This window comes from Lagenorhynchus albirostris, chromosome 6 (assembly GCF_949774975.1).
Source record: "Lagenorhynchus albirostris chromosome 6, mLagAlb1.1, whole genome shotgun sequence".
Lineage (NCBI taxonomy): Eukaryota > Metazoa > Chordata > Mammalia > Artiodactyla > Delphinidae > Lagenorhynchus > Lagenorhynchus albirostris.
This window is the reverse complement of record NC_083100.1, coordinates 29356101-29382135: the sequence shown is the minus strand read 5'-3', so window position 1 is coordinate 29382135 and position 26035 is coordinate 29356101. Positions and strand designations below refer to the sequence as shown.

General features: G+C 42.6%; 1 protein-coding gene across 1 annotated transcript; it reads right to left on the bottom strand.

Moving 5' to 3' along the window:
* Positions 1 to 1348: 1348 nt before the first annotated feature.
* On the bottom strand, positions 1349 to 25894 carry MDH1B (malate dehydrogenase 1B). Its single transcript, XM_060151170.1, has 10 exons — positions 25873 to 25894; positions 21605 to 21717; positions 17883 to 18017; positions 17548 to 17690; positions 14923 to 15419; positions 11608 to 11749; positions 10099 to 10262; positions 6677 to 6816; positions 6321 to 6372; positions 1349 to 1446 (listed from the first exon to the last, which is right to left on the bottom strand). The coding sequence occupies exons 1-10, from the start codon at positions 25892 to 25894 to the stop codon at positions 1349 to 1351; spliced, it is 1506 nt and encodes a 501-aa protein (XP_060007153.1).
* Between the last annotated feature and the right edge of the window lie 141 nt (positions 25895 to 26035).

Sequence of the window (26035 nt, the reverse complement as noted above, 5' to 3'; positions counted from 1 at the left end):
CACCCAGGTACCCAGATACACTGTCTGACTGGGCCTCTTAACGATATGTATTCTGGCTGGAACTGAATTCGCCACGCTCTTCTGGACGGTGACTTGGGCTGCTTGAGCATCTTCCGGAGGGTCAGTGATGAAGCTAGATTAGTTCTCTAAGCGTGCCCCCATCGATTTCATGTTCTCAGCTATGTTGCTGAGCCCTCCACCAACTATTCAGCCAAACAACGATGGCCTCTACCTACCTTTTCCAGCTTTCTTCATCCTTTTTGGATCCCCTACTCTAGCCCAGCTGCCCTACTTATCATCTTCTGAATATAACTTGATGCTGCCTCTGGTTCACACTTCTGGCCATGGCTTGATCCCCTGAAATGCCTGCTTTGCCCCTGTTTTTCCTTCTGGTGGGACACCTTTCACAACCTCTTCCCTACCTGCCCCTCTACTTGCACACCTCCTCTTCACCAAATTACATGAGTAATTCCTACTCCTCCTAGACTCAGCTTCCATTTCATCTCTTCCCGAAAGCCTTTCCTAACACTCTCTATGTCAGGAGACCCCCTATGTGGTCCCACTATACCCTCTATCATAACACTTACCTCTCCATAAGGTAGTTTTCGCTTTGCTTTGCAGTCACCCACGCTAGATGGTGAGCACTTTGAGGGCAAGGACAATGTTCAATGTATGTTTATGTCCCTAGCACCTCTCACAGTTTCTTCTTTCAATGGTGGTAAAAACATATAACATGAAATCCACCTTCTTCACAAAATTTTACATCTACAGTACAGAACTGTTAACCACACGCACATCATTGTACAGCAGATGTCTAGAATTTTTTCATCTTGTGTGACTGAACCAGCACAGCTTCTGAATAAATACATGCTATTGGATTATTTTTAGCCATCTTAAGTCTCAACTAGATTTCTAGATATTATTAAAGTTTTCCCTTCATACATCACAAGGATCTTTTCTTTCCTTGTGAGTTTCTAGATTATATACTTTCTTTCCTTGTGTACTACTTTGCCCTGTTTCATCAAGCTTTTTAATTTATTGTGTGTCTTCGCATTTACTTTCTCATATTCTCATGGCTCCTTTCCCCCAGATGTGATTGTGTGGCCACAACTCCCTTACTGTGGGCCCCGGTGTCTCTCACAGTGACCAGCATCTAGAAGGTGCTCAGTGAATGTCTGGTACCTTCCTTCAAAGATTTCAATAGATTTTTAACAATGATTTTTCTTTTTTGAATATAGGATGAAGGTGATGAAAGACTTAACTCTCATTTTTTATGGCTAATAAATGATCAAACTCCTTTCTTTGAAGTTTAGTATTAAGCCTTGGATACAAAGGGTACTTTTTTTTTTCAAGTGATATACCTACCATCTGAGACTTTCCAATGTTCCCGGTTGTCATTTGTGGTAGGTAAGGTGGTCTTTTCATCTTCTTTGGCTAAGTCGGTTTCTGAAAGTCAGGAAATTAAATTAATTGAAAAGATTAAACAAACCTCATACATGAATCATCTCATTGATATGGTAATAAGCAGACATCTCCAAACTCTACAAAGTTCTGATTATTTTCAATGCTCTGAGCTTGGAATCTCTGGAAAAGTGTTTTAATGGTGACAGAGTTAAGATCAATGAATGAATATATATATATATATATATATATATATGCCTTGACTTTTATTAATAAAACACAGCATAAAATCAGGTCATTTTCTTTCACAAAACCATCTACAGTGCAAGTGTTATGGGAAATTTAGGACTACCTACCAGTCAATGGAGTCAAATTTAGAGTGACTGCCTTACAGCTCATTATCGTAAGAGGAGTTTGCAACTCTAGTCTGCTAGGCAGGAGGAGAGGGCCTTAAATTCTGAGAATAATTCGAGGTAAAACCAACTGGTCATTGGACTTCTGTGCCCACCCGCTCCACCTCCACGCTGCCTTGGGGCTTTGTTTGGTTTGGCCCACGCCTGGTGACTTGACCACCAGCCACAACCGGCTCTCAATTCCCAAACCCCACGCTCTGCCCTTCCTCCCAGTGCTGGTGCTGTGACCTCACTAAAGCCTCTTGGGTCTGACCAAGGGCGGTCCTCTGTCCCCTGCCGGCTTCTTTTCAGTGAATCCATTCTGAGAGGCAGCAACTGCTCTGATTGGTTGTCATCCGCGCCATACTGATTGTTAAATATTTTCAACATCACCCCTGCCTGGGGCTTTTAAATTTTATTTCTATTTATTACGTCCTTCCTTGTCCAGTGGAGACCCCTGTAGTCCATCACTTCATCAGCTTCCTTGCAATTGTCCTCATCTTCACTGCCTCACCTGCTTCCTTCCCAAGTGCTAAGTAAAGTAACAAAACTGTACTCATTTTCCATTCCCATATTCAAAGCCAATGAGCAAATCACCTCAGCACTCATTTAGGGCACCAGTAAAACAAGGACACAAAAAAATATGAGAACAATAAAAACTTTGGGAAAAAAATTTGATATTCCAAATGAAGTCATCATGGAAATACTCAGAATTTTGTTGGAATACTGTACAGTGTTAGTTTTATTCTAATTGCATTTATTCTAATTGCAGGGGTGGCAGTACTCTCTAATATTTCAGGGCTCACTACAGATCATACATCTAGGTTTCCTCTCCTGCATCCAGGCAGCCGAGCACCGTTGCAGGGAATCACGCAACTGTACATTGGAGTTACTACAAATTTCACGGTCTCTAAATTCCACTGAGCCTTCAGCTCTGAAAAAAAAAAATCTGGCTTTTTCCATTTTTCTTCTTTCCTTTCCTCTTAACAAATTATTTCAAATCTTCACCTCTTCCCTTATAACCCTAGCCCTTCCCCTAGATTTTAATCTTTGGGACCTGGCCTTGCTGCCCATTTTGTTCTGAATCCCCCCATCCAACATAATTCCCTGCATCCCATCCATCACCTCTTCCCTTCTCTTAGGTCTCAGCAGCAGAGACGCTTCCTGTGTGAAGCTGACCCCGTGCTCTGAAGCTTGTTTTCTACTGCTGTCTTGATGATTTTTCTCTTCCCGCCCCTCCATCTTCACCCTCTCACTCTCCAATGGTAGTTAAACGTTAACACCCATCCATCCAGATATCTATCTCTCCACTTATTTATATTTTTGAATGTGTCAAACATGCACCTGGAATGAAATTCAAAAGCCACGGGAGACCATGCAGTGAAGAAGTCTTCCTTCCCCAGCCACTCAGGCCCTTCCCCACAGGATCACCATGGTTATCGGCTTCTAAAAAACTACCACCTAGTTGCTGATGACTGCGTAGCCTCATCTCCAGCCCAAATCTCTCTGCTGGCTTCCAGAGATATGTGTCCCTCACCCACTGGACATAAATTCCTCTTGAAAATCTGCTCCTTCTATACTCCTTACCTTGCCCACAGCTTCCCAATCATTTTCATGACTTAGCACACACAGCAAATGTCAAGGACAATAGAGGTAACCAGCCTGGAGACTCCAGCTGCCCCATACTCAGTCTGTGGAGCTAAGGGGACCATTAGCTCCACACCCCCAACCCATTTGTGGCTGATGGTTTGGGAACTGCTGTCTTAGGGCATGACACCACCATATGTCGAGATGCCAAAAACATTGGGACATACTTGACCCTCCGGAGCTCTCTCTTAGCCTCTATCTCAGATTGGTCAAGTTCTGTCAACTTTCTATCTTCAAATCTAGCCCCTTCTCTACATCTTCATGGCCACTTTTTGGTTAGGGCCCTCATCATTTCTCTACTTGCAAAAAGATTGGTCTTACTACTTTTGGTCTCTCCCATCCAATTCATTCTTCTCATTAAGAACAGAATGATCATTTCAAAATTTGAACTTGCTCCTGTCCCTCCCCTGCCTAAAATCCTTCACTGGTTTTAACAAGATAAGTAACCTCTCCACCTCCTGACATTTCTCACTTCAAATTTTATTTTCCAGATAAAATGAATTGGCGGTTCACAGAAAGTTCTGCCTTATGTCTTTACCTTTGTACACCTTGTTGCTCCCTCTGAATGAACCAACCCTCCCATTTATCCCCACCTTAGCTAATGTCTCCTTTCCTCTCATGACTTGGTTTAGATGTCACCTCCTTCAGAAAGCCCTTCTATTGTGTGAAAATCCTGATGGGGCCCTTCTCCCTGTTCTCAGCACCCAGCATGTTCCTCAGGCCCGCAGCACTAAGCACCCCAGCTCCATAGGGAGCGGGGTCCTCCCCTCCCACTCTGGTCTCACTTCTGCCTTCCTCATTCCACAAAATTGCTCTTATCAAAGTCACAAATGACCTCTGTGTCCTACATCCATTGGGTACTTTTCAGGCCTCATTTTATTTGACCTCCTCGTAGCATCTGACAGTGTAGACCAGCCCTCATTCCTGAAACACTCTCCGCCTTTAGGACTTCCATGGTGTCAGATTTCAGGGGCTGTCCTGACTGATCACCCCTTTTTCACAGTCCTCTGTCAGCTGTTCCTGTTCTACTTAACCATTAAAGGCTAAGTTCCTCCAGGTACCCCTGCTCTCTCCAATCTCCATCATGCTCATGGCCTCATTCCTATTTATAGGCAACAACTCCCAATTTGATTAACTGCAGTCCCGATCTTGCTGAGCTCCAGAAAGTATGCAGTTCTCTATGTAATGTATCCATTTGAGATATCCTGTAGGTATTTCAGAATCAAAATGTAAGAAACTAAACTAATCCTTCCTCTACTCTTGCAGTGCACCCGTCCTCTGCCACCCAACAGACACACGCATAGGCAAACACACACACTCTCTCTCTCTCTCTCTGTCTTTCTCAGATAATTTCCTCTACTATTATTTCCCATATTGGTAAACCCACCCCATTGCTCAAGCAAACGAAGTCTGAGTCCTCTGACATTCCCCAGAGCCAGTCTGTCATCAAGTCTTTGATAATTCCACCTCCTAAATATCTCTCAAAATTCTCCAGCCTCCAGCCTCAGCTGTAATCACCGCTTCCTTGTGTCACTCTGCTACCCTCCTGATACCGGTCTCCCTGCAAACAGCCTAGCCTTGTTCCAATTTATTTTCCAAACTAATCACAACCCGATTGGGTCATTCTCCATCCAGAAGCCTCTGCAACTCTCATCTACCCTTCGTGTCTCTCTCAGCTTCATCTCATTAGGCTTTGGCCACACAAACTATTTTTGGTGGTTTTTCAAACAAGGTGACATGATTTCCTGCCTCAAGGTCTTTGCTCACATCCCCAGGTATAAGCTCTCACAGCACAGCACCCTGTACTTCTCGTGCCTAAGACTCACCACAGCTGCAGACATTTGTGTAAATTATGATCCCCTGATGGACTGTAGGTTTCAAAAGGCAAGAACAGGTCTATCTTCATCACCCCCATATTTCTAGCTCTTAGCACTGGCTTACAGTTGACACTCCATAAACACCGGTACATGGAAGGGATGTTGGGCTCTCAAAAGGCACTTGAGTGCCTGTAAGTGAATTAATTTATTTATGTTTGTATTTTCATATTTCAGATGAGATTTTCTTTAAGACAAAAGAAAGAAAGATGAGACCACTTCCTTGTAAGTTTACAATTAGAGAAAATACCAATAGGAAAAACAAGCTTATTGAAATTTATTTTTTTAAAGTTACCTAAAAGTAACTGTAGTGTTGTGGGTTGTATTGTGTCCCCCCCAAAAATGTTGAAGTCCTGCTCCCTGGTCTCAGTAAATGTGACCGTACTTGAAATTAGTTTTAGCAGATATAATCAAGTTAGGATGGGGTCAGACTGGATTAAGGTGGGCCCCCAATGCAATTACTGGTGTTCTTGTAGAGAGAGAGATTTGGCAACATAGACACACCCAGAGGGAAGACAGACTTGTGAGGACCGTGGCTGAGACTGGAATGAAGCAGCTACAAGGCAAGAATGCCAATCACTGCCACCAGAAGCTAGAAGAGGCACGGAAGGGATTCTTCCCTAGAGCCTTCAGAGGGAACACGGCCTTGCTGACACATTGATTTAGGTCTTCTGGTCTCCAGGACTAGGAGACAATAAATTTCTGTTGTTTTAACCCACCCAGTTTGTGGTAATTTGTTATGGCAGCCCTAGGAAACTAATACATATGGTATACATAAACTTTATAAGGCAATAGTGTCTTTAGGATGTGATTTCTTTAGCATTCTTTTAAGAAACTTTATTTCAAAGGACACACTAAACCTGGTAGTTTATTTTGTCAATAAGTTACCTTAAAAGTGATGAAATATGAATTATACTTATTTATATTAAATAGTGATTCCATTTTAACATATATTTTAATACTCTTTTAATAGCAGCCCAGTAAAACATCGTATCTAAAAGATTACCTGATTGATACGGCTGAAAATTTATCAACTCTCCAAGTGCAACAAGTTTCTCCTGTGGAAAAATTTTGTAATCAGAGAATTAAATGACCACAATTATTAACGATCATTCTTTAATAGAAAAACACTTTGATTCTTGATGTTTAAGTAACCAACAACTGTTTTTAACATACTAGCAATTACATAACCAAATGAGGAGTGTTCTTCTGCTGATTTCTTCAAACCTTTATTGCCTCCTTATTGTTCTTAGGAATAAGAGGCGAATCGAACCCACAGAAAATCAGTGTATGCCTTGATCTAGGGCAATCGGTTTCAGGCTATTATTGAAGTCAGTTCCCTCGGAGCTATTCTGACATTACCTGAATTAGATCACTTGTCATTCTGGTCATTATTTTTTCACTTATTTCAATATCTTCGAGATCTGTAAGAACCACCCAAGTTCCATTCTCAAATTTCACAGGCATAGAAAAGACAATCCCTTCAGGAATACCAAACTGGCCTGCAGGGAGCAAACACAAAGCAAAGCAAAATGAAAGCACTCAGATAAATAAACCTTCCTGGTAACACTGTAGATAAGGACAGACATAGTACATGCTTTTTAATGATAATGGTGGATTTAATGATAATGGAGGAATTCCTGCAAATTCCTCCCCAGGGAAGATTGAAACACTTACTAGAGAAGTATTTATTGAGCACCTCTCCAAGTTCTGACAACTTGCCCTTCTGTGTTTCTCTCAGAAGGAAGAACCATTGTTCCGTCTTTATCCCTTTTGTCCCTGCTGGGTTCAGATGCCCTGCCTCTGCCTTGGGAACTAATGCAGTCCTTCTCTTCCACCTTTTCTGGATTCCTTTTGTCTGCTTCCTTGGCTTTTCCTTGCCCCCCTAGGTAGCCCCTGAGCCCGAGCACGTGTCCAATCTTGCCTTTGCTCTTCCAGCCTACTGCTGCAGTCACAGAGCCAAGGGGCAGGCAGTGGGAAGGGAAAGTCGGTGATCTCACAGTTCCTAGTTCCCAGTTGAAATGTGCTCCAAATTAAAGAAATGGATAATGCTTATTACTAACTGAGCAACCTTCAGATAAAATGTCTCCCGTTTTTTGTGTCTCAATCAAATAAGAAAATTATTCTTGCCATTCTAGTCATCAAAAATGTTGTCAGTATGGAGGTTCCTTAAAAGACAAAAAACAGTTACCATATGATCCTGCAATCCCACTCCTGGGCATATAGCTGAAGAAAATTCTAATTTGAAAAGATATATGCACCCCAATATTCACTGTAGCACTATTTAAAATAGCCAAGACGTGGAAGCAACCTAAATGTCCATCGACAGATGAACGGATAAAGAACATGTGTTACTTTTATACAATGGAATATTACTCAGCCATAAAAAAGAATGAAATAATGCCACTTGCAGCAACATGGATGGACCTAGAGATTATCATACTAAGTGAAATAAGAGAAAGACAAATACCATATATCACTTATATGTGGAATCTGAAAAAAAAGATACAGATGAACTTATTTATGAAACAGAAATAGACGCACAGACATAGAAAACTCACGGTTACCAAAGGGAAAGGAGGGGCTAAATTAGGAGGACGGGATTAACATATATACTCTAAAATACGTAAAATAAATAACCAACAAGGAACTACTGTATAATACAGGGAACTATACTTAATATTTTGTAATAACCTATAAGGGAAAAGAATCTGAAAAATAATATATATATATAACTGAATCACTGAACTGTACACCTGAAACTAACATGACATTGTCAATCAACTATATTTCAATTAAAAAAAAATGTTGTCACTAGGGCAAAATATTGAGGAGAGTCAAGAAACCAGGATCTAAAAGACTTTTCCGTAGAGGATGTCCCAGGCCCTCTGTTCACTCTCTGTTTGAGAGCCAGCCTTATGAGTGAACAACGGATGAGGGTCTACATATGTGTTACCATTTCAGGGACACAATGATCCCTTGCTCTTCACCTCACTTGCCCCCAACACTGAACTGCTTATTGATGAATTCCTACAGAGATTAATTCAACTTTTTTTTGTCTGCACCGCGTGGCTTGCAGGATCTTAGTTCCCTGACCAGGAATCGAACAGTAGAAGCGGGGAATACTAACCACTGGACAGCCAGGGAATTCCCTAATTAAACTTTTACAGATAAAGATGAGGTTTTAGGTGTCTATTTCATTAAAAAGGTAACACAGTGATTTGAACTCACACTTGCGGATGTTCGTGCACATTAACTTTAATTGAACAAGACACACTGAGAGTCTACCCATGAAGGAGCAACAAGTAGACCCAGCCAAAGCCCTGCCCTCAGGGTGGGTGAACTCTAATGCAGAGGGCATATGCAACTAACCACCCCATCCGTAAAGGCAGGCTGTGATACGCTCTCTGATAGAGGAACAAATGCTATGTGAGTACAGAGGAGAGACAGAGATTAATTCTGACTTGGGGGGCTTAGGGAGATTTCCGTGAGCTGCACCATAGTCACTGAAACAATGGGAAGGATCGTGGTTCCATTAATAACATAAAGGATACAAGAGGTGGATCAGACTGGGGAGGATGACAACAGGTTCAGTTTGGTGTGTGTTGGTTTGAAGTGACAGCATGACATCCAGGTGGCAATGTCTGACAAGGTAGGGCTCAGCAGCAAGGCTGAGATGGGAATGGATGGGCTTGTTCAGGGAGAATGTAAAGCACAAAGGGAAGACATGCTTTAGGTCTTCAGTGCACAGAGCACCAGCTATTCTCTCTTTCCTATTTTTCAATAAATAGTAGAAGTGCTCTGAATAGCTTTTAGCAGATTAAAATACTAAGGATATAAAAATATATCCACAGTATTTGTGGATGGAGAGCAAGCTTTCCACATTCCGGCTGCTGCCTGGTACTCTGAGATCTGGGTCTTGCTGTGCCCTTTGTATCGTGGGTCTGTGTCTTTGCTCCTGCAGCTCCTGTGCCCAGATGTTCTTCCCATACTTGTCTGTCAGGTAAACAACTACTCAAGCTTGCAGGTGGGACTTCCTGAAGTGTCACCTCCTTTATGATGCAGGTCCTGATTCTTCCTGCTGCCTGCTGAAAACTGACCTTGCTTTCCCTTCCTCAGTAGGGATACAGTGAGAAAAACTTAACAGAATTATTTCATTTATGTATGTGGCTCTCCTTTACTGTGATGTGAGCTTCCTGAAAGGCAAAAGCCGGGCCTACTCCCTATGTGTGTTCCCAGTGCATGCACACAAAATACTGTTGCACTGCTGAATGGATAACTGAAGGAATGCAGGCATGAATGAATGATTATGGAATTGTGAAAATCCGGAGAGCTTACAGAGCCTTTAAAGAGGTAGGAGCGGGCTTCCCTGGTGGCGCAGTGGTTGAGAATCTGCCTGCTAATGCAGGGCACACGGGTTCGTCCCCCGGTCTGGGAAGATCCCACATGCCGCGGAGCAACTAGGCCCGTGAGCCACAACTACTAAGCCTGCGCGTCTGGAGCCTGTGCTCCGCAACAAGAGAGGCCGCGATGGTGAGAGGCCCACGCACCGCGATGAAGAGTGGCCCCCGTTTGCCACAACTAGAGAAAGCCCTCGCACAGAAACGAAGACCCAACACAGCCAAAAGTAAATAAATAAATAAATAAAATTTAAAAGTAACTGTACCATTTAAAAAAAAAAAAAAAAGAGGTAGGAGCCTGTCTAGGTAAGGACACAGAAGTAGGAGCACAAGGCATACATGGAGGTTTTAAAATATCGTAAGATATGAAAAACCCAGATTTACCTTCACTCAGTACCCCTAAAGACACAATCTCCCCAGGGGGTGAGCCATGGTACCAGTATTTCAACGTAGTGGCTATACTGTGTGCAGCTAAGATGCCCCCAAATTGTCTTCCTGTGGCGGTGAACTTTTTAAGACCTTCCACAAATTCTCTGTTTACCCACTCACTGTAAGGAGAGAAAGAAACAATTTTACAATGGAGGAGGGAATAGGAATGAATAAGAATGTTCCCTGGGTCAATGGATCTGAGTACAAGAAATCACCTCCACAAAACAGAAATATGACTTCCTGTGCCCCTTCTTCAAGCTTCTTTAATCCCATAAAGAGTCAACTGAAAAGTAATGAACCAGAGCAGAAAGGAGTCCTAAAGTTTCAAACTAAAAACTTGATACCATAAATACGGAACACAGAAAAGTGGCCAAAGGCTGCAAGAACAATTAATTTCATCACAAAGAATTTATTCTCCATAGAGGCTATCTTGGAACCAGTGGTATCCTTCATTTTAAATAAAATAGTATCATGAAATGTTGAATCAGTCACATTGAGAACTAAGGAAATAATTAAGTTTTCTAATCTGAAGTTTAAACTCGGGGAACAGTCCAGCTGGACTAGAAAAAGCACGAAACAGCTGCCCTTGCTAAGCCGGCACGATACAGCTCCAGGAGATGCTGCCCACACCCACGCAGCAATGCAAGACAATGAGTCCAGGGACACAATTTCTAGGTGTGGGTAAAGGAAGGGAAGGGAAGAAAGGGGTGATGGAAAGGACATGCTACCACTGGGAAAGTGCTGCAAAGTTTCGAAACTTGTTACAAAGGCGTTCCTCCCCCTTCCTCCTTCCATGCCCTTTTCGTAATGGTGGTGTTGACTGTGACAGGCACAGTTTCTAAGTGCTTTGCCTGTCTTAACCCACTTCATCTTCCCAATGACCCTATAAGACCCGCACTCTGTTACCATTTCCACTTGGCAGATGGAAAAACCGAGGCACAGAGACGTTAAGTAACTTCTCTAAAGTCACACAGCTAATGAGTGGCTGAATGAGAATTCCAACCCAGGTGGCTTGGCTCCAGAGATGGTGCCCCTTACCACGTCTCAATTCTGCCTTTCCTGGAACCCAACACCCAGCATGGCCTGGGCCTGCTCACCATTATAATTCCTTACTCTCGAAGCTTTTTCAACTAATTTCAACTTGGACAGAGGTCTTTACATTAAATAAGATTCACTTTACATATGTTTGCTTTAGTGATAACATTAATGGAATCTGTGAGCCACTTTAAGGATAATCTGAAATATAAAAATTCAAAATTCCAAAATCAAATAAATTGGGTGTGGGGACAGACTAGTTGAAATTCTGTGGAATTCTCTACATTTCTTCAATAGAAAGCATAAATGAGGATGAGTGTGAACAGTTACTTCTGCACACTGATTTCTAAGATGATTTTTAAATGATTATAATAACATTACACGTTTATTCAATATTGTTAGACTACTTCACTTAAAAAGATACTGTACCTATCAAAAATCAGGCTTAAAACAGGGCGTGAATAGTGAGGAGGTCCCCAAACAGCACTCTCATATCTGTAAACTTTGGCTTTTCTCAGATCGACGTAGTTATTTCCACTAATATTACCCCAAATTATCACATCTTTGATGCCTGTGAAGAAAAGAAATTTTAAAAAATAACGTAATATAAAAAATTGACTGTAGTCTACTTTCTGTTTGTGTGTTTGTTTTACAATTGGTCCTTTTGCTATAAAACAAACTTAAGTTTATGCTCCCTAAAAATGTGCAAACAATGTGGCTCATCTCCTTTATCATCAGGGTCTGGCCATTCCTAATAATGCACGTGGATGGCGTGAACATAGGACTGACTTCAGGGAACACTGAAATGCTCCCTGAAAGAAAGCGCTACTGAAAATTATACCCCCGCTCTGGTCCTAACTTCACCACTCTGCTTGCCATGAAGAGGATTTTTTATCTGCTTTGATTCTGACAGAGAGTCCCTGATTTTAGACTGGAATAGAAATTCGGGCAAGTCACTTGACTCCCTGGGTGGATCTCGTTTCCTGCAGAATGGAGGTGCTGGAATAAGAGGACCCCGAGGAACATCTTAATCAAAGAAGAGATATTGAATTAGCTTGTATGTGTGAGGCACCTTTAGGTGGCAGGCTCAGAAGAAAACAAATCAGCCCAAATCCTTGCAATATTCTGGGGGTAGAGGGGAGTGGGTGAGAAAACAACTACTATACAACATGATACATACTACCAAGAAAAAGAAGAGGATGGGGGTAGAGAGAAATAGGAATTGGTATTTCATATGATTCTAATATATGAAATTCTCTCTAATAATTCTCTCTAATAATTGTGGATTTTCTGGGAATGTATCTGAAGTGAAAATAGGGGATTTTATGGATTTATTTATAAACTTATTTATTTGTTTAAAAACTTAATTCTCTTAAAAGGTCATACCACTTTCTATTACGGAGATTAAATTCTTTCCTGTTCTGTATGAGATAAGATTGCTGTTGTCTTCAAGTAACAGAATATCCTTCTGACCTGGCTTAACTAGAAGGAGTTTACTTTTCTCAGATAACAAGTCCGAGGTAGGCAGTGACACTGGGGCTTGTTAAGCAGCTCAAAGATGTTACTCTCTTGGCCTTCCCCTCATGGTCCTAAAATGACTGCAGCAGCTCCAAGTATCACACCCTTACAGAGTTGTGTTCAAAGGCAGGCAGGAGGGAAAAGAATTTTTCTTAAAGCTTTAAGGCCCTTTATAGCTCTAAATGCCTTAAATCAAGCTAGAGAAAATTATAGCGGACATCTGCTTTTTTTTTTTTTGTCCTAACATCTCTTCCTCCTTTTTTTCTTTAACAGCATACTGGCTTTTCTTTAAATAGGTACGCTTCCCCAATTTCAGTCCATTTGGTTTGGGTGAAGCTGTCCTTACCCCTCAGGTCTATCGATAGGCATCCGACCTAGATTCCAGATTTCTGGCCACACTGATTGACTTGGAGAAGGGCATGTTGTCCAAGCCCAGTCAATGAGATATTATTCTGCTACTTTTATACAAAGAATCGAGAGAAAACGCTCTTTTTCTACTGGGGTAGTTAAGCTATGATGCCGGTAGCCGTTTTGCCACTTTTTAGAGAAAGCCTATCCGAGAATCAGATCAAAGCTGAGGAAAACAGAGCTGAGCGATGAGCCAGGTGAGAGCACAAACCAGGCTTGACCTCATCACTTGAACCCCAGCATCCGGCTATGCCCCAAATAAGAACTACTCCTGCACTCTTCAGTTATGTGGAAAAAAAGCTCTGACTCTGGTGGCTTTGAGTGGACTTTCTGTCACTTGTACAGAAAGAGTTCCAACTAAGCCGATGTACATAGTCTGAGAAACAGGTTTATGTGTGAACTGAACTCAAGGGATATCCTGAAAAGGTTTGCTCCCCTCTTGGCATCTGGAATTCTCCTGGAATAATTCTCCCTGATGGTTTTTCTAGTTCATGTTACTTTCTTTAACTCTGTCTTTGTCGTTGCCAACTTCCTCCTTACTACTCCACTGACAATTCCACTTTAACAGCCGTCCCTCTAACATTTCCCTTTTTTGTCCCAACTTGTCTCCACTTTTCTTTTTTCTGCTGCTCCTGTGCTTATTGGCTTTGAATATAGCAGGGTTTAGAAGTTATGGTACCACCAGACCCACAAGAGAGCAGCTTTCTGGTTGAAAGTGCCTGCCTTGTTTTAAATTTGGTAACACTGCCTCTTCTTGACACTTTCATCAGTGTACCATAGATCTTTTGTGAGAAATCAGTATCTACACATATACATATAAGGTTGATAACAGAGATAAAATGATTAGGAAATGTCTTCCTACTGAATAATTTTAGTATCCATTTGGCTGAGGTATGCAGTGACCCTGGGGGTAAGACACTAATGATTTGTATGCAAGAATACCAGAAGTTATGGTCCTAGGGCTTCGCCCTAATGTGTTAGGGGCTCACCGAAATCCCTTAGAGCTCTGACTGAGAGCATTCTAGGCTCACGTTTCACTGTCTTCCCAATTTTGCTTGATGTCATGTCTTGCACTTCCTGGCATTCTAAATGGACTTCGTTGCACCTGCTCCATCTAAGGGCACAAATAGCTAAAGTCTGTCAAACATGACAAATATTTTTAGATACAGCACTCCCCCTGTAGATACAAAAATCCATTTTCTAATTCTGTCTCATCCTCCTATAATTTTGACCTCTATAAGTACAAGGATTATTAGAAGCAGAAACTGATCAGATAGCATAATCACCTTAACAAGTTTACTACCCTTGCGTCCGGGCACTCCTCCAAGCACTTTAGAAACATTATCTCTTGAAATCCTTGCATCAATTCTGGGATGTAGGTGCTATTTACATCCTCATTTTACAGGTGAGGAAGCGAGGCACAGCAAGGTTAAGTGATTTGCCCCAAGTCACACAGGTGGGAAGTGGGGTGGGGTCACTTTAACAGAGCCCTGAGTATTTTTTTAAAAAACACCGATTACATTGGCTGAAGGGGGGGGGGGGGATATTAAGTTTCAAATTACTACTTGAAAAATAGAAATCTTATTATTTAAATATTTGTTTCTTAATTTTTAGAATGATGGGAAAAGATCAGCTAGTCATAAAAGCTAGTAGAAAGAAAATGCACAGTAGCGAAATCACACAATCAGAAGTTCTTGGCCTCTGCTTCATACTTTCTAGTCCGGATATCCCGACTGATTTTAGAGGGGACAGCGTTCTTCCTAGCTGCTATGCAATCACGCTGTTTAAAACCAGACACGGAAACGGGAGCTCACTCACATGACGGAGTCGTTTTCAGTTTTCTGGCCAGCTCCGCCTTCGCTTTCCCTTCTACGCCCAAGGCCACAGCGATAATATTGTGGGCGAAGTTTGGGGCGTATCTCATAAGCAAAGACGTTTTGAGATTCACAAAGGATTTTCCTCCCACAATAATTCTGACGGAATCATGAGCATTTTTCTCAATCAGGGATCCGTAGAGGTGGCACAGAGTAGCCCTGCTTCGGATGCAGTCTTCCAAACTGTACACCTCCTTGTCCACGTGGTCGTCGAGGAAGATGATCACGTGGGCCTGGCGGAAGGCCTCCTCCGCTTGGGTGCAGACGGACACACTCCGCAGGAAGGGCGACGCCAGGTCCTGAGCCTCCTTCACAAGGCTTGTGAGTTTCTCTTCCGCCTGCTTGTTGTCAAATAGGTTTATGCTAATTTCCATATGCGGTCCAAACACTTCACCACTTGTCAAGATGGGAATTAGGTTGTAGCAGGCAGGAGCCGATGCACTAATAAAAATGCAAAGTCGATTACGAGTGGTTAAATCTTTTGCTCCTTTTCAGGCTTTATTCTTTTTTTTTTTTTTTTTAAAGTACCAACCATGTATAGAAGTCTTTTTTTTTTTTTAATAAATTTATTTATTTTTGGCTGTGTTGGGTCTTCATTGCTGTGCACGGGCTTTCTCTAGTTGCGGCGAGCGGGGGCTCCTCTTCGTTGTGGTGTGCGGGCTTCTTATTGCAGTGGCTTCTCTTGTTGCAGAGCACGGGCTCTAGGCAACCGGGCTTCAGAAGTTGTGGCTCACCGGCTCTAGAGCGCAGGCTCGGTAGTTGTGGCCCACGGGCTTAGTTGCCCCGCGGCATGTGGGATCTCCCCGGACCAGGGCTTGAACCTGTGTCCTCTGCATTGGCAAGTGGATTCTTAACCACTGCGCCACCAGGGAAGTCCCCAGGCTTTATTCTTAATAGATATTCTTCTGCATGTGCATTAATAGGGTGATATAAAATATTAAATTGGCATACACAGCTGCACAGACATTTTTAAGGCTAGAAATCAAAAGTAGAAAAAAATAATTCTCACTGCTAACTTCTTGCTTTGGCCATCTGAAAACAATACCAAAGTAAGAAATGTACTTGTTTATAAGGCTTTTCAAATTAAATAGAATAGGCAGAAAGCAAAATTTAAAAGAACTGTGTCATATTACTGTATATTACTGTAATTACGTGTTACTGTAATTACGTGTTTATATTCTTTTTAAAAAAAGATAAGGAAATCAGTTTCATTTAACCACAACTCTTTTCTATTTTGTACCCTTATCTGCAAAGTAATGACATCTTTTAGAAAGGTCTATTTTTCCAAATCCTTATAAAGAAGCCTAGGATCAACACAGGCGAGGTATCATGTATCTGCACCCATAATTCAGCTACTATTTGAGTACTCTATAGCTTGGCTGATAACTGAGAGCCCTAATGACCCCTGAGGGGGAGTTTAGAAATGCATCTGGGCATTTTTTCACAGTGGGTTTGGAGAGAGGCGCAGTGGTGTTTTCAAGAGCATCTGTACCATTTTAATCCTTTAAAAATATCTAGGGGCTTCCCTGGTGGTCCAGCGGTTAGGACTCTGTGCTCCCAATGCAGGGGGTCTGGGTTCGATCCCCGGTCGGGGAGCTGGGTCCCGCAGGCCACAAGGAGGAGCCCGCATGCCGCAAATAAAGATCCCGCGTGCTGCAGCTAAGACCCAGCGCCGCCAAATAAATAAATAAATATTAAAGAAATTCTAAAGCAGATGTAATATTATTAAATCTGAGTGTAAAGTTCATGTACGGTTATTACATCATTCTCAGTTCTTTTCTGCATTTGAAATCTTTCATAATAACAAATAATTTTTCAGATGAGCCTGTATATTAGGATACACACATAGATAGTAAGAAGGGCAGTGTGAGAGACAGATTGAGAGGTGGGGAAAGGAAAGGGGGAGGGAGAGATAGAGCAAGATGGACAGCAAAAGGACAAAGAGAGAGACAGAGCACAGAGATAGAGAGAAAAAGCAATGACAATCATCGAATGTGTCCACCCACCACTGAGAGCGAGAGTGATGAGAAAAAATGAGAAAAGGGGTAAGAGTGACGGGGGTGAGGTTAGAGAGAATGAGTGCAACATGGAAGAGCTAAGGATGAGGACAACTCTAGCAAGTGGGAAAGAGGAAGAGGGCAACAGTCAGGAAGATGGGGGAGGGAAGGAAGGAAACAAGGGAGAGGGAAGGAAGGACAGTGAGGCGACGAGCAGGATCGTATGAGCAGCAGACAGCATGAGACACACAGAATGACGGCAGGAGAGCTGGAGACGGTTATGAAAAGTAAACACCTTTGCTATAAAGTTACTCTTAGATTTAGTATATATGTGTATTATATGCATATTACATACACATTGAATCTATATATAGTCTAAAACTCATACATGGGGCTACACTAGGGGATATATAGGCATACACATATATTACATATCTATAATATTCGTATACATACACACAAATCTCACACTTGACACTCAGATATTCTTCCATCATGTAATTAATCCTACGTCACTGTCCTTCTAAACATAAAACGTCAACCTCACGAATCCTGGGATTTGACGGTCCCACCTGGTGATCCAGACCTGCAAGGGGTTGATGAGACCTTTCAGGGCTTCTTTCTCCAGCTCTTTTTCTATGTGTGCCCCCAGGTTCTCTTGAGCAACTGTCTTCATCAGCTCAGTTGTCATGCTAGAGGTGACACCATAGTAAAGCTAAATATTGGGAAAGAAAAAATCAACACCTGAATAGCTGACAATGGCTATAATGGAAAGTTCTTGTTTAAAGCCCAAATAGAGTAAAAAGAGAGCTGAGAGAATACCTTAGAAAGCAAGACATTGGAAAAATATAAATAATAGGAGAGAACAATAATGTTTTAGACAGATAAATCAACTGAATTTGTATACCTGGGCATGTTCTAGGAACTCGTTATATCCTCCCAAAAGCAAACCCTTTCCTCCACGATCCAACAGCTCTCTCCAGATGATGGGGGAATTTTTGTGACTCCACTTATTCTTTTTACACAACTCTTTCAGCCACTCCTATTGAATGATAGAGTCCATGAGAAGTCGCACATTGAATCTGCCTTGGAATTCAATTCAATGCTTTAGAGTTCAAACGTTAAAATACTAGTTTGTTTTTTTTTTACTACCTCTGTGTATACATAATAAAATTTAGATATCTTTAAACTGTAAAATATAAATATAGAAATAGTGATGAGTTGAGTAACAAATTAATCAAGTAAGAAAGAATATTCTTCGAATTCATCGACCAAATAAAGGTACTGAATGTTGCTCTCTTTCCTGAGTAGACCTGAAGTGCAAGGTTTTGGCTTAAAAAAGGAGCCGAGTTTTCCAACTCAAATGGTCTTCTGTATGAGATGTCTCTGGTCTTAGGGCCATATAAATTTGATATTGCTTTCCAAATATGTGAGTATAGTTTATATTTTTTAGATTGAATTAATGAGCTAAAAATTATCTGGGGATTTCTGATAATATTTACTAGAAAAAGTTTAAATCATCATTATCTGGTTTCTGTACACCAGGCCTTCCAATGACAATATCTGCATAGAGACAGAATGCAACATTTCTATGGGTAAAGTACATGGCAACATTCTTGTCTTTGGAGGAATGTATCATGAAGCTACCTTACAAATGAATTTCCCTCCTTGATGTTTCCCCCATGGCCTCTCTAGTCACAACGTAGCCTGACCAGTGAAATACTGGGAATCTAGAAGAAAGAGACTCTACCTCAAAGGACCTTCAGCAGTGAGCAGGGCATGGTGATGTCCTGGCAGGAGCTGGGAGAATATGTACAGGACCAGACCCTGAGGGTGCTGAATCAAGAGTGGAACATAAAGCTGGACAAGAGAGAATTTCTCAAAATGAATCACTCTTCTGCTATTCAAGAGTGTGCACCCTGACAAAGACCTCAGAAGAGAGTCCAACATGTTGCTAGGATGGCTCTTCAGAGCTCGGAGCAAGGGATGAAATAAAGTGGAAATGCCAGAACTGTCATGGAAGACCATGGAAGAAGGGATGAAAAAGCTTAGAAAAAATGGGTTCGCTAGAGTGGATATGCTATGACGGAAGGCTGGAAAACTATTGGTCACCTATGTTCTCTGGAAGGGCCTGGAGGACACTACATTCACCAAAGTGACAAGGAATGCACTGATGAGAGGGGTCTCAGCATCACTGAGAAGCCTGGTGTGGCTGTCAATTCTGGGCCATGGCTGTTAAATGACATGCTCTTATAGAGCTGGGCCCCATGGCAATTGGGATGATAGAATTCTGAAATAAAAGAGGACGGGGAGCAGTGCCCACCAGAGAACGTCTATTATGACAGAAGCACTAAGCAACCCAGCAGTAAGATAACTTAGACAGCTGAAGGCACAATGGGGACATGAAAAAGTTAGAGCTTATGCAATGGTCTGAGAAAACAAGCTATCACTCATCAAAGCTGACCTAGCCATTGCTGCTGCCATTAACAGAGATCAACGCAGACCTCCTGTTAATGGCACTAACCCTCAAAGACGACAACCAGCCTCTTGGTGGCAATCTGATCACATTGGACCCCTTCTACCCTGGAGAGAGCAGTGATTCACCTTGATTTTAATCAACATATATTCTAGATAAAGAATTGCCTTTATTGCTTGTAGGATTTTGGCCAGCACCCTGTTCAAGACTTTTCAAAATATTTAACCTACCAACATGGGATCCTGCATAACATCACTTTGAACCAAGAAACCCATTTTAAAGTAAACGATGTATGACATTGGGCATGAAACCAGGGACCCACTGGCCCTATCATATATGGCAACATCCAGCAGCATGATAGAGGGATGGAACAACACACTGAAGATGCATGCACCAGCTTAGAGACTGATACCTTGCAAGGATGGGGTACCATCTTTCAGGATGCAATATATACCACAAATCAATAGAGTTTTGCCCCAATAGGTCGAATACATGAATCCAGGAACCAAGGATGGAATTAAGAGTGACCCTGCTTACCATCACTCCCAGTGACCCACCCAGGGTGAGGGGTGCTTCTATCAGGAAGAGTCCCATTAAACTTTAATCTATGCTGCCACATGGTCACTTAGAGCTCCTGTGCCAAGAGATCAGCCAGTAAGGAGAGGAGTTACCATCATGGAAGGGGTAATTGCCCCGTTGATCAGGAGCACGTAGGGCAGCTATTACCCAATGTTGGCAGGAAAGAATGGTTGGCATCTAGGTAACCCATTGGGGCATCCTTGGTAGTGCCTTGTTTAATTTTGACAGCACATGGACAGGTGCAACAGTCATATCCTGAAAAGGGAATAGAGACGAGGGCTCAGGCCCCTAAGGATACAGGTGTAAGTCACCACCACACCTAATAAGTCACCTGAATCAGCAGAGGGTGAGGGGAATCTACAATGGATAGAAGAGAAGAAAGGTGATGAGTCAGTTATGGTGATGAACGATGTGTAGTGCTGAAATGATGTGCAGCGGAGACTATTATTCACTTAACTTCCTCTTATAAAGTTTCCCCGGGGAGAGATGCCAACCAGAATTCTGGAAGAGCTGTTCCCAGATGGTGTGAACGTATTATATGCAGCATGTGGATCCAAAAGGCACAACTGGTGAACTAGCAGATCCTGTCACGTGTAGTCCCTATTCCTCCTTCGTGACCAAGGCACTCATTCCCCCTGCCACGAGGCGTATTGGCTGTTGATGGCTCAGTGCTGAGTCTCTCTCTGGAAACTGACCTAGCCAAAGGATGTTCCCTTGCCTAAGGTTAAGTCTCTTCCCCAGGGCAGCCCACATCCTCTGACTGTTAGCTGCAGGAGAACAAAAGCCTGGCCTCCTTGCCTGTTTGGGGGAGTATCTTTGAAGGGCCATCCCAGCTTCAGAGTTCCCTGCAGGGCTGGCTGAGCCCTTTGTTAGAGCTGTATGGCAGTTCAACTTCCCCCATTGCCCAGTCCTGCTGTCCTCATTCCTTCTAAGGATGTTGTTCCCAAGAACACTCCCCAGTAAAGGAAACTCCTTCCCCCAAATTTCCATCTAAGTCCCAAAGAAGGGTGTGTCAAATAAACAAGTCCCTCATGTCATTAGAAATCAATATGAAGGAGAATTGAAAGTTAAAAAGTGCAATATACGGACTTCCCTGGTGGTGCAGTGGTTGAGAGTCCACCTGCGGATGCAGGGGACACGGGTTCGTGCCCCGGTCCGGGAGGATCCCACATGCCGCGGAGCGGCTGGGCCCGTGAGCCATGGCCGCTGAGCCTGCGCGTCTGGAGCCTGTGCTCCGCAACGGGAGAGGCCACAACAGTGAGAGGCCCGCGTACCACAAAAAAAAAAAAAAAAAAAAAAAAGTGCAATATAAGCTATGTGGATTCTTGGGGGGAAAATACCAGCCAAATTGATTCTACTTACTGGTTAGGGCCTCATTTGTTCTATTAGGTACTAGGAAAAAAATATAAATAATGTTTTGAGGCTGATAAGTCAGGACTGATTTTACTAACATTAAAATATCAATAGTACATGAACATTCCTGGAAAGCTATCTGATACACTAGCTAATATTTAATTAAATCAGAACACATTTTTCTGTGTGTGTGAGTTTAACAAACTGTAAAGGCCTCTTACCTCCCAAACATCAGGATGCTGTGTAATTTTATGTATCCGAAAATCAGGAAGATTCTTTTGTAAAAGATCTGCCAGAAGTTCTGCTTTAGCATAATATGGGCAATCTGCTCTACCTAAAAAATTCAAATTAGCAATATTTTCTTTCATCACATGGAAATTATCATGTAGTTACAAGCATTTGTCATATAATTACAGAATTAATCACACAGTTACAATATAATTTATATAGAGCTATAGCATAAACTGCCATAACACAAACTTTTGATTTTTATTATATTGGCAAAATAAAATGACTTTCATAGGAGATCAGCATCATTAGTAATAAAATGTGGAAAGGAAAAAAGACTTGAATATTTATTCTCCTCCAGTGCTGTATTAGACCTCACTTCCTCTAAGAGGCTCCCAGGCTACTAATTAAGCATGAACTACTCATAATGAACTACTCATTAGTAGCTACTAAAAGGCAAAGCGTGAAGTGAGGAGTGGTGGTAGAATCACATGTGGACTTGCTATGTGTGCAGAGAGTATTGGGGGAAGGAGAAGTGCCGGGAGAGAGAAGAGTCTGGCTTAACTTCTTTTTTCTGGCGTGGCTAGGTGATCCTGACCTTACTAGAGAGAAATCATGGGTGAGAAGTTTAAATTATAAAGCGCAGCTGGAAGTATCTGTAGTATATCTAAGTGGATATGACCAGCAGGCAGCTGCACCTGCAAATCTGAAGAGCAGGCCTTCTGTAATAGCTTAGGATACAGGTATTGCAGGCATAAACACAGAGAAAGTGACAGCCACTAAAGTTGGTGGGACTGGACGTCTGGTAGAGTAGGAGGGGCAGGGGCCAAGGGCAGAACCCTCTCTATAGCCTTCTTCCCCGATTACTCCCAATTCACCAGTTCTTCAACCTCCCGGTGACTTCTAAGTCATCATCCCCTCTCAAACTCCCCCTGGCTATTAGCCTCCCTGTTTAGTTCAAATCCATGACTCATGAATTCAGACCACTCTTCTGGTTCATGTCTGCAATTCTCTTGCCCCACGGTGCTTCTGGCAAGTAAGCTTGGTAAAAGCCCCTTACCCTGAATGAACCCAGTAACTTGCCTTTTCTGTGCCTGGGTTTCATGTACTTGGCACCCCTGGATAAACATGGTAGAACTAAGCAGAGCGGTACCATTATAAATACATGGTCACCAGTCTCAACTGGCCCTCAACTCTTCCTGGAGATCCCTCTGTTTCCCTGGGCAGCACTCTCTTCTGGTCTCTACAATTACCATTCCAAACTGCCTACTTCCTTCAAGCCCCTTCCTTCTCTCCAATATTTTTCTGTACTATCAGAAGACAACAGAAAACTCTGCTTTCTACTTTACGCAAACTAAACCAAATCATACAAAAAGGCATCAGTTGGGAAATCCCCCAAGCTCCTGCCATCAAACCTACTAGCCTATCTGCATTTGGATTCCTTCTTTCCTTCTTTCTTCTATTCAGTGGAAGAGGGATCCTACCTCTTATCCAGATCCAATCTCACCACTTATGCTCTAAACACCACCCTCTTCCACCTCCACTGGTTATCCCCTTTTTCTAGCATCTTAGCTCTGTTTCTAATGGGCTGTTTCTACCATAATTAAAATATACTTATTATGTTTAAGTTTCTCCTGTCCTGAGAAACAAAAAGCCCCTTCAGTCATTGCCTTCTACCTGCCCTTTTCTATTAAAACTTGAAATAGTTCTTGAAATAGTTCTCTACACTTGCCATCTCCAGTTTCTCACTTCCATTGATTTCTCATGCCACTGCAATCTGGCTTTTCCCATAATTCTCTAGAAGGTCACCATGGACCTCCATGTCACTAAATCCAATGGATACTTTTTGATCCTTTTCTTGTTGACCCTTGGTAGCATTTGTCTCCCTTCAACTCTTGAAATACCCACTGTGGTGGGGGCATTCTTCAGGTTTTCTTCATACTTCTCTGGCCACTCCTCATTACACTTTTAGGTTCCTATTCCTTTATTAATGCATTAAAAGGTTAGCATTCTACAAGGCATCTTATCTTCATACTCTATGATCCTTCCTGGATAATCTCCTCCACTCCTTTTGTTTCAAGTAGAAATCTGTATTTCCAGTTCAGAACTATCTCCTTATCTAGATGTCTACACCGTCCTGTATTTTTTCAACTCCTTCTAAATGTCTCATAGGCACTCAGCATGTCTATGACAGATTTTGCCATCACTCCCCTACTAAATTTGCTCCTTCTCTTATGTTCTTTATGTTCATCTACCCAGTTATTTAAGAGTATTAACAGTACCCAGAGTATAAAGCCTACTCTTCTGCTTTTTTTCAATGACTTCCCATCTACCCAGTTATGCAAACTACTACTTGGGAATAATTTTAACTCTTTCTTCTCCCTTCCTTTCTTCCTCCACCTAGTCAAATGTCTAGTTCTATAGATTCTGCTCCCTAACATCTCTCCAATCCATTCACTTCTTTGCATTTCCATTGCCCACCTTCCTAGACCAGGCCACCAGTATTTCCTTCCTGGACTACAGTACCTAACTGGGCTCTGGGCGTCCAGTCTTTTTCTTCTCACATTGTAGCAATAACACTGAGATAAAATGCAAATTTTATTATGTATCTCCTTCCAAAAACCTTCCATGTACTTTAGATAAAGTTTAAAATATTGAGGGCTTCCCTTGTGGTGCAGTGGTTAAGAATCCGCCTGCCAGTGCAGGAGACAAGGGTTCGAGCCCCAGTCCAGGAAGATCCCACATGCCGCAGAGCAACTAAGCCTGTGCACCACAACTACTAAGCCTGCGTGCCGCAACTACTGAAGCCCATGTGCCTAGAGCCCGTGCTCTGCAACAAGAGAAGACACCACAATGAGAGGCCCGTGCACTGCAATGAAGAGTAGTCCCCACTCGCTGCAACTAGAGAAAGCCTGCGCACAGCAACGAAGACCCAACGCAGCCAAAAATAAATACATCTAAAAAAATATTGAACGTGGCTCACAAGAATATACATTATCTAACTCTGGCCTTAACATATGATAGTCTCTTCCTTGTACTCTATGCTCCAACCCTACTAAATCTTTTTCAATTTTCTGCTTATTGTATACTCTCAAAAATCACCAAACTAGCTTTCCTCATTGCAGCCCCACTCCCTGCTACCCGTGCCTAATTTACTTTCCTCCTCCCTACTTATTTCCTCTCCGATAGGTAACACTCATCTTTCAGGACCCTGATTAAAAAATCACTTCTTCTGGGAAGTCTTTGCCTAAGAAAGGTCCCCTGCCACTGCCCCTGCTCCTATAGAACCCAGCCCTGCCACTGCCACAAATGCAACATTCTCAAAAATACTCTTCTGAATGAATAAAGGAGCAAAGGAAATAGGTTTTCAGGCAGATGGGAGATGACAATTGTGTTAAGGCATCAAAGAGGTCAAATAAGACAAGGACCGGACAGCTTCTGTAAAGTCATTAGTGACTTCGGTGAGGGCCATTTCTGAAAGGAGGCAGAAGTAGAAACCAGATTGAGTGGAAGGCGGACCTGGAGATAGAAGAGCAGTCTACCCTTTTGAGAAACTTGCTGAGAGGAAAGGAGGCAGGTACAATAGCCTGCTGCAGTAAGAGCCTCTTTGGTGGTTTTCTGGATGCCAGTCGACATTTCCAGTCCGTCCCCTCCATTGCTGACAAGGTGGGTTTCCTAAAATGCAAGCTCATTAAGATACCCTCCTGCTTAAACATTTTAAATGACTCCTCATTGCTTTCAGCATACAGTTCAAACACCTTTGCTTGGTGTTCTTGAAGTGCAAGGATCTGGCTTCTGCTCCCATTCTTGCCCCAGGTCCAGTCACTTCCTCCATATCCAGAGGCCATGACACTTCTAGCCTCTGTGCCTTTTTCTGGAATGTCCTCCCTATTCCAAACCTTCACAAATCGGCTCTTGTAACACCCCCCAGAGCCCTGTGTACATACCCCTCATTGCATTAATCACACTGTATCAAAAGTACTTGTTTACATGCTTCTGTATCCCAGGAGACTGAAAGCTCCTCGAAGGCAGGGATGTGTCTTTCCCCTCACTGTATCCCCTGTGTCCAGCAGTGCTTTGTACACAGTCACTGCCCAACATACATTTTTGAATGAAAGCATAATAAAGCCTGGGTGGTCCATACAGAGGCTGGAGTTGCTAGAACATAGGCGAGTTAAGAAGATCACTGGCAAGCGGTCATAGGAGGAGAGTAGCTGTCGGTGTTTTGAGCGATCTGCGGGTGGACGCGGGCATCACTCACCAGCGAGTACGAATTTGGCCATGGTGAAGCCAGGACCCGCGGGCTTGAACCGCTGCTCCACCGTTTCCAGGCAACCACGCCGCTCGGGACTTGGCGCAGGCGCACTCTGAAGCTGAGCGCGGACTCTGGCGTCCAGCTGCAGAGGTTGCGTGTTGGGGTACAC

Bases quoted from the DNA above. Each gene is read 5' to 3' on its own strand.
- MDH1B (XM_060151170.1), bottom strand. From the start codon at position 25,894: ATGGCCAAATTCGTACTCGCTG. The intron at 15,420-17,547 runs GTGGGACCGTCA...CATTTTTATTAG, and splicing joins TTGCAGGTCTGGATCACCAG to TGCATCGGCTCCTGCCTGCT. The intron at 11,750-14,922 runs GTGAGTGAGCTC...TTTTCTTCACAG, and splicing joins ACTGAAAACGACTCCGTCAT to GCATCAAAGATGTGATAATT.